This window comes from Mytilus californianus, unplaced genomic scaffold (assembly GCF_021869535.1).
Source record: "Mytilus californianus isolate M0D057914Y unplaced genomic scaffold, xbMytCali1.0.p SCAF_12, whole genome shotgun sequence".
In the NCBI taxonomy this organism is placed as follows: Eukaryota; Metazoa; Mollusca; class Bivalvia; order Mytilida; family Mytilidae; genus Mytilus; species Mytilus californianus.
The window spans coordinates 42,651,784-42,665,578 of NW_026262604.1; the positions used below are offsets into that span (position 1 = coordinate 42,651,784).

General features: G+C 32.5%; 1 protein-coding gene across 1 annotated transcript in view; it reads left to right on the top strand.

Annotated features, from left to right (window-relative positions):
- The first annotated feature begins 498 nt into the window (after positions 1 to 498).
- The window catches only part of LOC127721838 (histidine decarboxylase-like), a 35,558-nt gene continuing 22,261 nt past the window's right edge, over positions 499 to 13,795 (top strand). The window contains exon 1 of the mRNA XM_052228649.1: positions 499 to 612. Within this exon, the coding sequence (XP_052084609.1) occupies positions 585 to 612 (28 nt within the window). The 5' untranslated portion in view covers positions 499 to 584. The remainder of the gene's footprint in view (positions 613 to 13,795) is intronic.

Consider the following 13,795-nt stretch of genomic DNA (forward strand, 5'->3'; position numbering starts at 1 on the left):
TTTTTACCATGTAGTACCAAAAACATGATATATTTCCGATCAATGGGGGCATGTACCCTCTACCCACACACCCCTTCCCTCCCCTAAATGCGTAACTGGTCTCGTCAAAAATTATCCCACATCTCCTGTTCTTCATACCAATACATAAAACATAAAACGTTTAACAAGTATCACAATTGAAGTACCACAGATAAGTTATAAAGGTATCGCTATTTTAAAGTGCTCAGTTTGAAAGACATCTCTAACCTGTCAATGAATTTACTAATCAAATAAGAAAATGTTAAGAAATATAAGATCATACTTCATGACCAAGACATAAACCTCCTTTTTCATCTAAAACTTAAATTATTTTTCTTTTGTCGTTTTAGTAACAGATCAATATAGTTTATTGCTATCGAATGAAATCGAGGTTGATCAGTCTCTCCCACATAAAGGCGATGATTGTAACTAATCATTGATACTTTATATATAGAGTGTTTCTTCATGGGACATATCATTCTGTAGTGACGGAATTTCTTGAAAACATAAAGAAATTAGGGACACATCAGATTTCTTATAGCAAAGCATCAAGTGAATTCGAGAAGATGGACTTCGAAGAGTATAGAGAAAGAGGTTAGTCAAGCTATATGTTTAAACTTTCAGAGTTTATATTCATTTATTTATCTATTTTTTTCTTATTAATTATTTACTAATTTATAATTTTATTAACTTTTATGTACTTTTGGAATACTATACTTAAAAAGGCATTTTCATATACGCATTCTTATCTATTTAAATAGACATTTGCGGAAACTGTCATACACCTACGATTAGGATTACAATTACACTTACAGGTAGCATTTAAATCTTGGGTCGTTTCAAAGTGTAAATATAAACCGTCGGTTCAAAACAAAGACTAACTCCTATGATGTTTTTCTAACGAGATCAATTAGAAAAATAAAACGACAATTATCTTTCAATGCAATGAAAATATAAAGCAGATATATATTCGTCTTTACATATACTGGCCCGTTTTAATAAGTGATCCTAGAAATCTTTCAAGATGGTTGAAATGCCTTTTACCGTCAGGCACAAAATGTTAATTTTCGACTATCATTAACGACAACTTGATTCAATTTATATTGTGGTTTGTCAAATTATCCTTATTTGTCAGAGGTCTCAATTACTTAAACTTTACCGTTATAATTGGAAAACATATACCACGATTCGTCAAAATCAGTTGATTCTTTTCTATCGTCATAATGAACTCTATGTTTCTTTGTGGAGTTTTTGTGGACTTTGTATTTTCGTCGTTTTTCTTTTGACCATGGTGGAGTCTTTTTTCTTTGACTTATGGGTTCTAAATGCCCCTTTGCATCGTTTCCTTGTTTAAAAAAAAAATAAAATTAACTTAAGTTGCATTAAACATAATTGTTGTACATGCATTACATTTTTCAATTAAATCAAGAATTTCCAAGCATAGGACCCCCCCCCCCCCATATTCTTAAAGCACTCAGGTTGTCTATTAAAGTACACGGATGTCTGTTAACCGAATTTTAGATTGAATGTAAGTCAAACAAGTTTTTTAAACGATGACTTTTTTTTTATTTCTTTAGAAATAAAGTAGTTAATATATGTTATCAAATAAAACTATATTACATCATTCTTGACTTAAACGCTCTTTGCTTGTAAAGATATTTGAATGCACACGAATATTAAATGGATCCGATTCTTAATCAAACACATGAAACATCATTTAAAATGAGATATTTTTATATTTCATTAAGAATAGATTATAAGCTGATATTTTGAAAAAATCGCCAACGTGATATTTAATTACAACATGTATCATTAACGTCAAGATCTAAACGTTATTGTTAAAAGAAATCACGCACTATTTAAGTCGGTTAGGGAGCATTTGCGGACACAAAAGTGATTCGTATAAAAGATGTACGACTCCCATTTACTATATACCGCCCGCTTTTGTAAAGCGAGTAGAACTATTAATACAGAAAAATAAATAAATTATAAGTGTATTTCGTGCATTTATTTTATTTTCCCCCGTTATGGATGAAGAACACAGGTTAACCATGTCAGCATTACCTGCCCTGATGCAGACTCCACCAGATGTAAGGTACACATGTCATTCGTCATCTGATTATAACCCTGGTAGTTCTAGCTTGACCACCGACAAACCAATCTTTTACAATCAGGGAAATATTATAGGCAATGATGTATACTTTTGGAATTGGAGAAATGTGTTCACTTGTTTTGCAATCAAACGATATTCCTTTTACCGGTCAAACTCCTGAAACGTTACTTTAAATTGTAGCCGATGTTAATGGTCTCTTCAGACAGATAACCGGTTGGGATCATAAGCTTTCCCCGGAAAACACAATTCTTCTTTTATGTTATGGTTACGATCGTACCTGTCTTTTCATATGATTTCTGAAATAGTTTGACGTTTTGACTACCAAAGATGAAACACATACATGTATACATTTTTCAAGAAACATATAACCGCCTTCTTTGGGTGATTGTCAGAACTTACAAGGTGGGTGGCCAAAACTTCCGTTTGCAGTAGAGCTAATAAAAGCCTATAGACGGAAAGTTTGTGGCCGATAACGGAACCACAGGAGCAGTATTCTCCAGGACACAGACATTGTCACTGCATTCACGCTCAAGTTGTAATATTGAACGAAGACAGGATATGTTATTTTGAGTGCGGATTTCTGTGGCATCAGCAATATATGTTGATGCGAAATATAGGACAAGAATTACCTTTTCCGACTGAACTGTTTTTTGCTAGGCGACAAAACATATCCGAACTGATATCCAGTATTGACTCCTTACATAAGACAAACCCCAGAATATGCAGAGGAAGTGTAGAAAATTAAATAGACATATTACACACTAAAGAGTAGAGGTTGAACACGCCATCGGAGATCGAATTAAAAAAAACACAAAGTTATGGGGCCTTTGTGGCAATTCACATCTGTTGTGACTATAAGTTTCTGTATTTGTGTGTCGTCGAAAAGACTTATTTACATGAGAAAAAATATCATTTCATTTGACTATGTATCTCAATTGGGTTTATTATTCTTATTTTGAGAGGACCCCTTGTTTTTCATCAACTGTAATCGTAAGTCTAAGTGTAATCCTAGGTATAGACCTAGTTTCCGCAAATGTCCAATACTAGTATACTTAAAAAAAACTTTTCTCAGTATAAAGCAAAATTTGATACCGTTGAATTATGTACCACATATTTCCTTACATAATCTTACTAATGCCTTACATTCAATTCAGACTTATTTATACTTTAATATTATAGAATTTTGTGTTTTACCATAAATAGCCTGTCTGTTATTAAAAATAAAAAGCAAATATTTCTAAATCTTTTTCTTTGTTAAACATTGTTAACTTTTAAGTATTTTGCTTCAAAACGTTTGTCTTTGAAAGTTGCTACGTGTATATATAAATTCTGGATGATAAAGGAATCACCTAATTGTTGCTTTCTGATGGTTCGGTTGCAATACTATTTATGTATGACAAGTTATTAAAATAATTGAACCTTTATTGAACATCCGTAATATATATGACTACAACTTTTTTACCCGTTCGACGCTGACACCGTTCCGTCCATTCCTCACAATATTTTATTAACAACTGGTGATTTGTCTATTACGATTATTATAAATTGTCGAAATACGCATCTGGTGCAGCAAAGCTAGTACCGTTAATGTTATAACTGGTTTGCATGTTGTACGGGTGTTCTCCGGGTGCTAGTCTATTGATATTAGTTTTTCTTGCTTTGAGCTTTTTTTCTCCTGGTGTCTCATGATGTGTTATTGAACTAGCACGTTACAAATTCGCCTCAACGTGTCGGGTGTCGGTCAAGTACAAAGCAGGGTTAATATTCGCATTACATTAACATGTTCTTGTCCTGAATATGCATTTAATTTGCCACTGGACGTAAAACAGCCTTCCATCATCATCATCTAGATATGTTCAATTTCAAAAAGAGTTTCAACTATCATTTTTTAACAATATGAACATATTTATGAATTTTGATGAAATTAAAGATGAATATAGGACCTTTATAAGTAAAGGTTAACTTTTCGCTCTTTTCAATTATTATTTTCAATTCAAAATAAACATATGTCGTTCATGTTTTTATGATACGGATTATTGTGTACACTAGTTGACATTTTTAAAAACGATAGTAAACATAAATCAGGTATTTGGTTCAGTTTGTATTTAACTAAATGAACTTCGTGCATATGTTGCCGTGACATGTACGTAAGAAAGTGTATCATTTATCACATGGATGTATATTATTGATTGTTTCATTTAGTTCAAAATTCAAATAGGACGACAATGTCAGCATGAATAAAATGAATTTATCTAGTACGGAAAATTTTATTTTATCAAAATGTTGAATTGTATAATCCTAAAGCTATATAAAAGTTATGAACAGTTTGAAAATATGTCTTTCTTCGTGGAGATCTTTAGATATAACTCTCTTAAACTTAAAAGTGATAATAAAACTATCAAATATCATTATACCTTGAAACATATTCACCAAGATTCTCTTGTCACATATACGATTAACCGCCTCGGTGGTCTCGTGGTAGCGTGTTCGCCTCGAGTGCGGGAGGTCATGGGTTCGAACCCCTGCCGGGTCAAACCAAAGACTCTTAAAATGGTATTTGCTGCTTCTCCGCTAAGCACGCGGCATTAAGGAGTAAGAGCAAAGACTGGTCGGCTCGGAGTCAGAATAATGTGTCCGGGTAAGGTGACATGTCTTCCTGTGGACTGTTACCTTGTGAACTAGCACGTTAAAAATCCGGCTCAACAAAGCAGGGTAAATATTCATATTACATTAACATGTTCTCGTCATATTTATTTGCCGCTGGATGTTAAGCAGCCATCCATCACCATCATCATCACATAGACGATTAGGTTTACAAGCATTAAACAGACAACAACCACATTCTTTATGTGCCTGTCCCAAGTCAAGAGCCTGTAGTTCAGTGGTTGTCGTTAGTCCATGTCTGTCATATTAGTTTTTCGTAAATGATTAATTTGTTATAGATTAGGCCGTTAGTTTTCTCAATTGAATTGTTTCACATTTTTCATGCCGAAGCCTTATATACATTTGTAGCCTATAATAATTATATGTACGGGTTTTTCTCATTGTTGAAGGCCGTACACTTGCCTATAACTGCTTACATCCACTTTATTATGAACTTTGGTGGATACGTTGTCTCATTGGCAATCATACCACATTTCCTTATTTTTAAACCAATGATTACTCATTTGATTGCATATAAAACGGACAGTGGCCTCAGAGTTTCAATTCTCGTGGGCAGCTTTAACCCAACTTTCCTTGTAACCAGATCATTTCAATATTTTCATTTTCCACGTTCCAATCATTTCAATGCCGATGTTTCGATACGTTGTCATAAACATATTCAGCTGGCAATTTTATGTTATATGTATGTTTGTACAATCTATCATTATCATCATTATCATCATTGAGTCACTACTGTTGCAGAAATTGCTTGACATTTCGGAGCACTTGATTTACTTCCGGTTATTTTTCGGGTTCATTTTGCTGTCTTATTATGTTTTATTGTTATGTTTTGCGAACTGTCGTTTGCTTGTTCGTCTTTGTAAGTATGACTGTCCTATGTCAATACAAATAAATTGAAATAAAACAAATAAAAACCAACTTCAATCTAAGGAGATTTCTCCATTAAAAGGTCCTGCAAATAAAGCCTTATATATTCCTTCCTTTGATCCTTTTTATATAAGATTATAGGTACAAGAAAGATCTATGTTATCATCTCTTCTTCAAAACTTAACTTTAAAGTTATTCAACATTTTCCACATTCTTGAGTTGTTGTATTCTGAATAGTTTAGGGTGTGGATGTACTACTATATATATATATATTCACTTTCGTATTATGTTATGGCGACTTCCTTGATTATCTCTTTAGATTTTTTTTAACAACAAGCTTTTCGTCGATGAGATACATTGATTTGAATTTTACAACAATCCTCCCTTATTATTTTTTCCTTGTAAACTAATTTTCACGCTGAGCGAATAGAGCAATGATGTTTACAATGTACTTTTCTTAAGGACTTGTATTGTTTATAGTAAAATAATTTCTGTTGTAAATAAGATTAGCATTATTGGACAACGAGCCGACTGGAACACGGTTCAATCCTTACAAAACTATTGTCTAACAATGTCATTTCAAAGCCTGATTCAATGTTATATTGTTGTATAGAAGAAATACAATTATGCTACCTTCTTATCGAATGGGATTGTCTCAAACATATTCGCCATGACTCGAGTAGGTACTCAAATTTGTTTCTTTGTCTACTGTTTTTGTTTTGTTTTTAACATTTCTGCTTCCGTCGTATAAATCCAATTGGTTCTGTTGTTGCGTTTTTAATTCATTTTTTTTCTGAGAATCAATTATATAAAATAAAGATCATACAAATAGGGCGATTAAAAACTGTTATGCAAAGATGGACAGTCATTCGCTATAACCAAGAAGAAAGAAAAACAATTTGGATGATAATTTTCCATCGAAACTTTATTTCATGTTGCCTTAACAAACTAAAATATCCCATTTTTTACACGTTTACATGTATACCTTAAAGCAGTGTTCAGCTATTATCTTAAAAAGTAATGTGAACAATTTGATTTGTTCTTGCATAGTAACAAAGTATATAAATGTATGCCCTCTAACTTATGTAAAATTAATCTTTATAAGAATAACAAGATGTAGTATGATTGCAAATGTGACATCGTAGGTCACCGTGCGGCCTTTACCAATGAGCAAACCCCATACCGCATTGTCGCTTTTAAAAGGATCCTCTTGTCTTAACGTTAACGTACATTTGATGAAGACAAATACATGTATGCACTATTGTTTCTAGGTAAAACAATGTTTGAAAAAAAATGTAAGACCTGAAGTTTGAATACTGTATTTTTCTTGTAAATGGGTGATAAAACACTAAAGGGAAATGAACATTAATTATCGGTAATTTGAATTCATTCTGCACTACATTCTGACTATAAACATTCGATAAAATATTCGGAATATTGTATTTTCCGTCATTGTTTTGTTAATTTTTATGATATGTCTTTCCGGGTGTATTATGCAATTAATGAAATATGATAAACTGACAAAACAATTCCATTATAGTTAGAAAACGTGACTGAGACGCAGAAATAACATATTCTACTTCATGTGAACCTATTGTAAACGTGCCAGTATGATGAATGAAAAAATTATGTGATGCAACTGTGTGTACTGTCCTGTACATGTCATGCTATTTAGAACACAAAATATGCATTTCAATGTCATTTGTATGGTTATTAAAACTTTATGGACATTTTCTACGTATTGTAACATTACAGCAAAATGTTCATCTATGTCATTTATCAATGAAATGCATGAGAAGTTATTCATACAATCGAACAACTATCATTAACGCGTAAAACAAATTGTTGAAACAAATAGCCGATAATCAGCTCGAATATCAGCACGCATTAGCCGGCTCGCTTGATATTCTTGCCCATAAAGACATTTGACTATGGTTAAAAATCATTATAAAACAAGAAGATATTGTAGGATCGCCAATGAGCCAACAAAGTCCAAAAGACGTGGGATTAAGCACACTATATATCTAGGTACAGCCATCAAAACGAGCAAAACCTACAACGTATAAATCAACCACAAAAGTTACCCACATGCATTATGTGACTTTTATAGTGTTCTTTTTGTGTTTTGTTCCTGTGTATCACCAAGCCTTTTAATATATGTAATTCCTGATTTAGATTTCACATCACGTTATCTGTGAAAAATGGCATTTGTTTCAGAAAATTGAGAATAGAAAAGGGGAATGTGTCAAAGAGACAACACCCGACCAAAGAGCAGAAAACCACAAATTACCGAAAACCTTATCCGGTTTCTTTTATTAATACAAAATAAGGTTATGAGAGCTCCAAATTGTAATAAATCAAATACAGCTTACCGGTTTATTTAAGTCTCTTGCATTTACTATTTTATTTTCATTAAAAGTTGATGTAAAGAAAAGAAGAACAATTCAATCACTTAAATATCGAAAAATATTTTAATCTGTGGACCAATACAACACTTGTCATTAACTCATGCGCTAGGCGAGTTCGTTAATTCATATGTTGTTGGGTCAACTTTGGATGTTTTTCGTCATGTAAATTTTTAGATTAATTATCTTTAAAATCTGTTATAAGTAGTGTGTACCTATAGAGACAATATTTGCCTGAAGGTTCGACGATATGTTACAGGTAACCCATTAATTTCCAAATCGGAACATATGTCTGCGCCTATAGCAAACATGACCCTCTTAAGAGACTAAAGTAATTTACGAGATAGGTGTCTGGAAGCCATCTAACTCAGCTAAATATCATTGATCCAACCCTTTCCTATCAATCTATGTGATTAATAAAAGACATTCTTTTAGTCCTGTGTGAGTAAATCGTTAATTTATCTTCCTAATTAAGTTGTTATTGAACGGATTTTTTTCTAATCTATCCAAATGTCTGTTATAGCATATTGTCACCATTATTGCAATGTAAGAAACAATTAAAAAGCATTACACAGCGAAAAACAAACATTTTCCTACAAACTATAGAATTTTAAATGTTTGACATAGTTGCTTGCTGAACGTCCAGTAGTAGTTTATTTTAAACATTTTTTTATTTTAAAATAACGCAAAAAAGACATAAGTGAGTCGAACTTTAATCGTCTTCGCCTAAGAAAGAATATTAATCAATATTCAATAGCATACAAATATTTCAATTCATTATCAAATCAATCAAATCAAAACCTTGTTGTTTAAAAGACACATAAACAAACAAGATGGAGAAACGAGAAGAGAAAACAAACGTGCATATGTGTGCTCTTGTTTGTTGATAACTACATTGAGATTATTCACATGATTAAACAAGGGAACTTTTGGTCTTTCTGATATAGCATACCTGCTAACCCTCCCGTTTTGAGCGGGAGTCTCTCGCGCAAAGGACGAAATTTCGGAAACCTCCCGCTTGTCGATCCGCTCCCGCACGGGGTATAGAATCTCCCGCTTTCGGATATTTTGACCTGGAATAATCCGCATTCGTAATTCTCTGACTTTTTCATTTCTTTCAATAGAAATAAATAAACAATAAAAAAATTACTCATTTGTCAGCTTGGTTTTAAATACATAATGTTGAAATAAATAGATTCAATACAAGGTCATCTGGTAACCAGTTGAGACGATTCCTAAGATTATGAAGTTAATTTGTATATAAAGGACATTTAAAGAAGAAATGATAAGAATCTTCACGAGGAAACACACTGCGACTATTATTAAATAGTATTGTAAAGAGGAAGTAATACATGAAAACATATTGAAGACATTGGTCAAATTAAGGTGGTACCTAACACTACAGGGAGATAACTCTGTAAAAATCAGCTAAACGTTTTAATCACGTTGTATTGTTAAGGAAATATTAAGCTTCTCAATGATCAAAATTAGTGTTTGTTAAACTGCTATATAACCAATGAAATTTTTCTGATAAAGTGGTTGGTTCAAATTTTTTGAAATTTTTATATTTTTGTCAAAGGGTCAAAGTAAACATTTTGTCAAAATTTTATGAAAATTAAACGAGCCAAATTAATATTAGTCAAGGTGTTGGGTACCACCTTAATTCAGAAGAGATTAACCTTAATACATCAAAGAACTTATCCACAGTTATTAAAGTTACTTTTTTTTTACTTAATCGTCTTAGTGCTTAGATGCAAATATGACCACCTATATTAATTTGCTGGTGTGGTTGTCGTAGCGTAGGATTTCTTTATGTGGTAGTGGTGTTGGGGCAAATCACAACCCTTTTCCTAATATCCGAGCTTGGGTCGCCCACGGACATCAAATGACGCAGTTCGATATATTCTGTTTTTGAAAAATTGAATTCTATTAGACAAAATAAGATAACATGAACTGCTATTTTTGGGAAGAAAAAAAATACATAAATATAATATGTATGTATCAATTTTAACGTCGAAATATTTTCTATAATTCACCAGTAGAATTACCAAATCTATTTTTTTAATTGGGTTGCTGTCTTGTGACGTTTACCGCATACCTCCTCTTACTTACAGAAAAAAAAATATTGTTATAAGAAAGTGTGATTTATTAACGTCATTCAAGTTTTATATATACATGTCATGGATATTGATCATACAAATATTGCAATATGACAAGAAGCAACCTGTTACCCTTTGCGTGTTATTGAAGTTTCACAACAAAGCAAGATTTTGTTATCAGTATCCGTATACAGTCATTGTTTTCCCGTTACACCACTTTCCAAGGCCAAGGGAAAAGGGGGGTTGAGATCGCATAAACATTCTTTATGTGCCTTCCCAAATCATTAGTCGGTGGTAGTCGTTGGTTGCTGTCTGTAATATTTGTTTTTAGTTTAATATTTTAGCATATATCTTCGGGTTTTCTCCTTTAAATTGTTTCACATTTTTTCACGCCGACGCCTTTTCTACATGTAGCTGCCAATACGGTATGTGTTTAGCTTATATTCAGTGGCCGTTATATAACCTACATTTGCTTACATTATCGTCAATTGGTCTCGGGTGGATAGTTTGCTCATTGGCAATCATACCACATGTTCCCTTATTTTTATATAGTAAACATATAATTTAAGTAACCTTTATTTTTATATAGTAAACACATGGTTTAATTAAACTTTATATATAAAAATATATAATTCAAGTAACCCTAATTTTTATATAGTAAATATATAATTCAAGTAACCCTAATTTTATATAGTGAATATAAAATTCAAGTGACCATTTGTTATATATATAGTAAATCAATATATATTCAAGTAACCCGGCCTTATTTTTATTTATTGGACATATAATTCAAGTTACCCTTATTTTTATACATAACACATATCAAGAAACCAGCGTATTACATATAATTTTGGTATCCAATTTAAAGTTAACAGGATTCAATATTGCATCCTCCGTCCCCACAAAACCTTTGCTCGGTGTTTCTAAAGATCGTAGTGAGCATACTATAACAATTTGATTATTTGAGTTATACAGATTGGTAATCTATCATCAACATTTATATTAATTGTTATCAGATTATTAATCTCCAAACTCTGTCATTCACAGTTTAATATACAAAAACAATGTTTGAGCATTAATTTTGCAATTTCAATTTGTCACGAACTGTAGATTCCTCCGCGGGACGGTTAAATAACGTGTGTGTATTCGTGTCAGGATAAATTTCCTTCATTCTTAGTTATAGAAATAGAATGACAATGAACATTCCACAAATGACATGTTTAATTTTTCATTGTTTTTGATAATCAAATTAATGAATGTTTGTGATTGCATTTCTTTGTATCACGAAGGATATCGACTGACCATGTCTGAGGCTTAGGATAGCGAACGTATTGTTAATAAATGTACGTCACATGTCATTTTAGTGTTTTATTTACTGTTCGTGTGTTGTCGAGTTCGATCTTTATATCTTTTATATCTTTATATAACATCATTAATTGCAAGATAAAACAATTAAATAACAATGCCGGCAAATATAACACTGCATGATTTGTAGATTCTTTATAAAAGGGAAGAAAGCAAGGTTTGTCGATAATATGTCAGCAGGTCATAATTGCTCATTGAAATGCCGTTGTTAAAGGACACTGATTTTCATATGTTGAAAGAGAGGCGAAGGATACCAAAGGTACGTTCAAATTCATAAGTCGAAAATAAAAAATGACAACGCCATGGCTAAAAAAGAAAAAACAGCCAAACAACAGTACACAAAACAACATAGAAAACCAAAGACTGAGCAACACGAACCCCACCAAAAACTGGGAGTGATCTCAGGTGCTTCGGAAGGGTAAGCAGGTCCTGCTCCATATGTGTCACCTGTCGTGTTGCTCATGTAAGTACAAACCCGGTGATATGTCTAATTCGGTAGGTCACATTCGGGGGAAGTGGACGAGGTTGTAGTTACGAAAATAGGAACATATCGGTCGTCATCTGTGAAACCGATATTCAATAACTGTCAACCAACTCGTGATCCTGACTTATTTGACTTTTTTGTGAATAATAGAAGATGTGGGATATACTTCAATGAGACAGTAAAGTAACAACACTTGTACCCAAAGACGTCTAAAGGTCAACGACTTTTAACAATAAGCAGTTTTCTAAACAAAAGTGTTCTGCTTTTCATTAAGAGTGTCACGAGTCTAAAAGAATCACAGTTCTAAATAAATTTGATAGAGATCATCATAGATATACACTTAACACAAAATAGTGGAAAAGGGGTGGGGGCGCTAAGGGGGCTGGTCTTCATTTCTGTGTACGTTATTTCTTAGATCTTTTTGTCCATAATTCTCTACTTAATTTATTTATTTTTTAAAGAATGTCAATTATTGTATATTCTCTAAACCAACTCCAGACTTTCATGAATGTGGTATAATTTATTACTTCTCATGCAGCGATCAGTTTATTTGTAATGAGATCCTCCTCACGTAATTGTGTCACACGGTTGGAATCTTAAATTAATTTTCATTTTGCCTTATCTTATTTCATAATATACACGCATTTCTTTTCTTAATTATAGTTGTGTTTCTATATTTAGAATTGGTTCCCCAATAAAGAAACAAACTTGACAGTTTCTCGCGACCGATTTACGTCACGATTTGTCATTTAAAGTTGAAAGATAGTCTGGCACCATAACACTGATATCATTATTTGATAAAATTAACACTAATTTGGTAATTGCTTATAATTGCTTACTTAGAAATATTAACAAATCGCCATTGCTACAGAAATACAATGAAAACAATGAAGTACCATACTGTTTTACAAAATAATTAATCAGATCAAAATCAAACAAATACGTCAGATTTAACGATATATTTTTTTTTTAAGAAATTTGGAATATATGTATAAACCAGAACATAGGAAACTACGCTACAATTCTTTATGCTTAATGTAATACAGTTTCTTCCGACTATACTTGTTATTTTCTTGTTTTGTCTACTATTCAAAATCTGTTTTATATGCCGATTGTATTGGTTTCGTCATGTACATTGTATCGCTTTAATTTAATGTGATATAAATTTTCTAACTTTCATGCAAGTCTGCTTAAATTTGGACTTATGCCTCAACTAATGTCTGTTTACAATATTCATATTCAAATAGCGACATGTATGTGTGCCAGCTGAATGAATCGAAGTATAGAAGATTTGAATTTCTCTCTTATTAGATGGGTGGGTGGATGGCCAATTTTGATGTTTAACGTCCAGTGGCAAATATTACTTGTATATCAGGACGAGAGAATCTTAATTTATAAACCTTGCAATATACTAGTCCATCACGCTGAGCCGGATTTTTAACTATACTGTTTGAAATATCCGCCCAGAGTATATACAGGTTGTAAATGAATTCAACAGACGCTAAATTCCCCGATGGACAATAAATAGTGTTATGTAAACAACTATGAGCAGTGATAACGTCTTATTTGGGACAGGTGGAATATAAATCCAATTGATCCCGGTGAGAATAAGTGCACTAATGTCAAACGAATGGAAAGATTCATTATTGTCGTGCATTGTGCCTACGGCTACTTGATCATTCCAAAAGACATTCTTTCTGCATCTGCATTGTAGTTTATTTCAGTCTTTTATTTATTGTCTGTCACGTTTTGTCTTCTCTGTTTGCTTCGGTAGATGTAG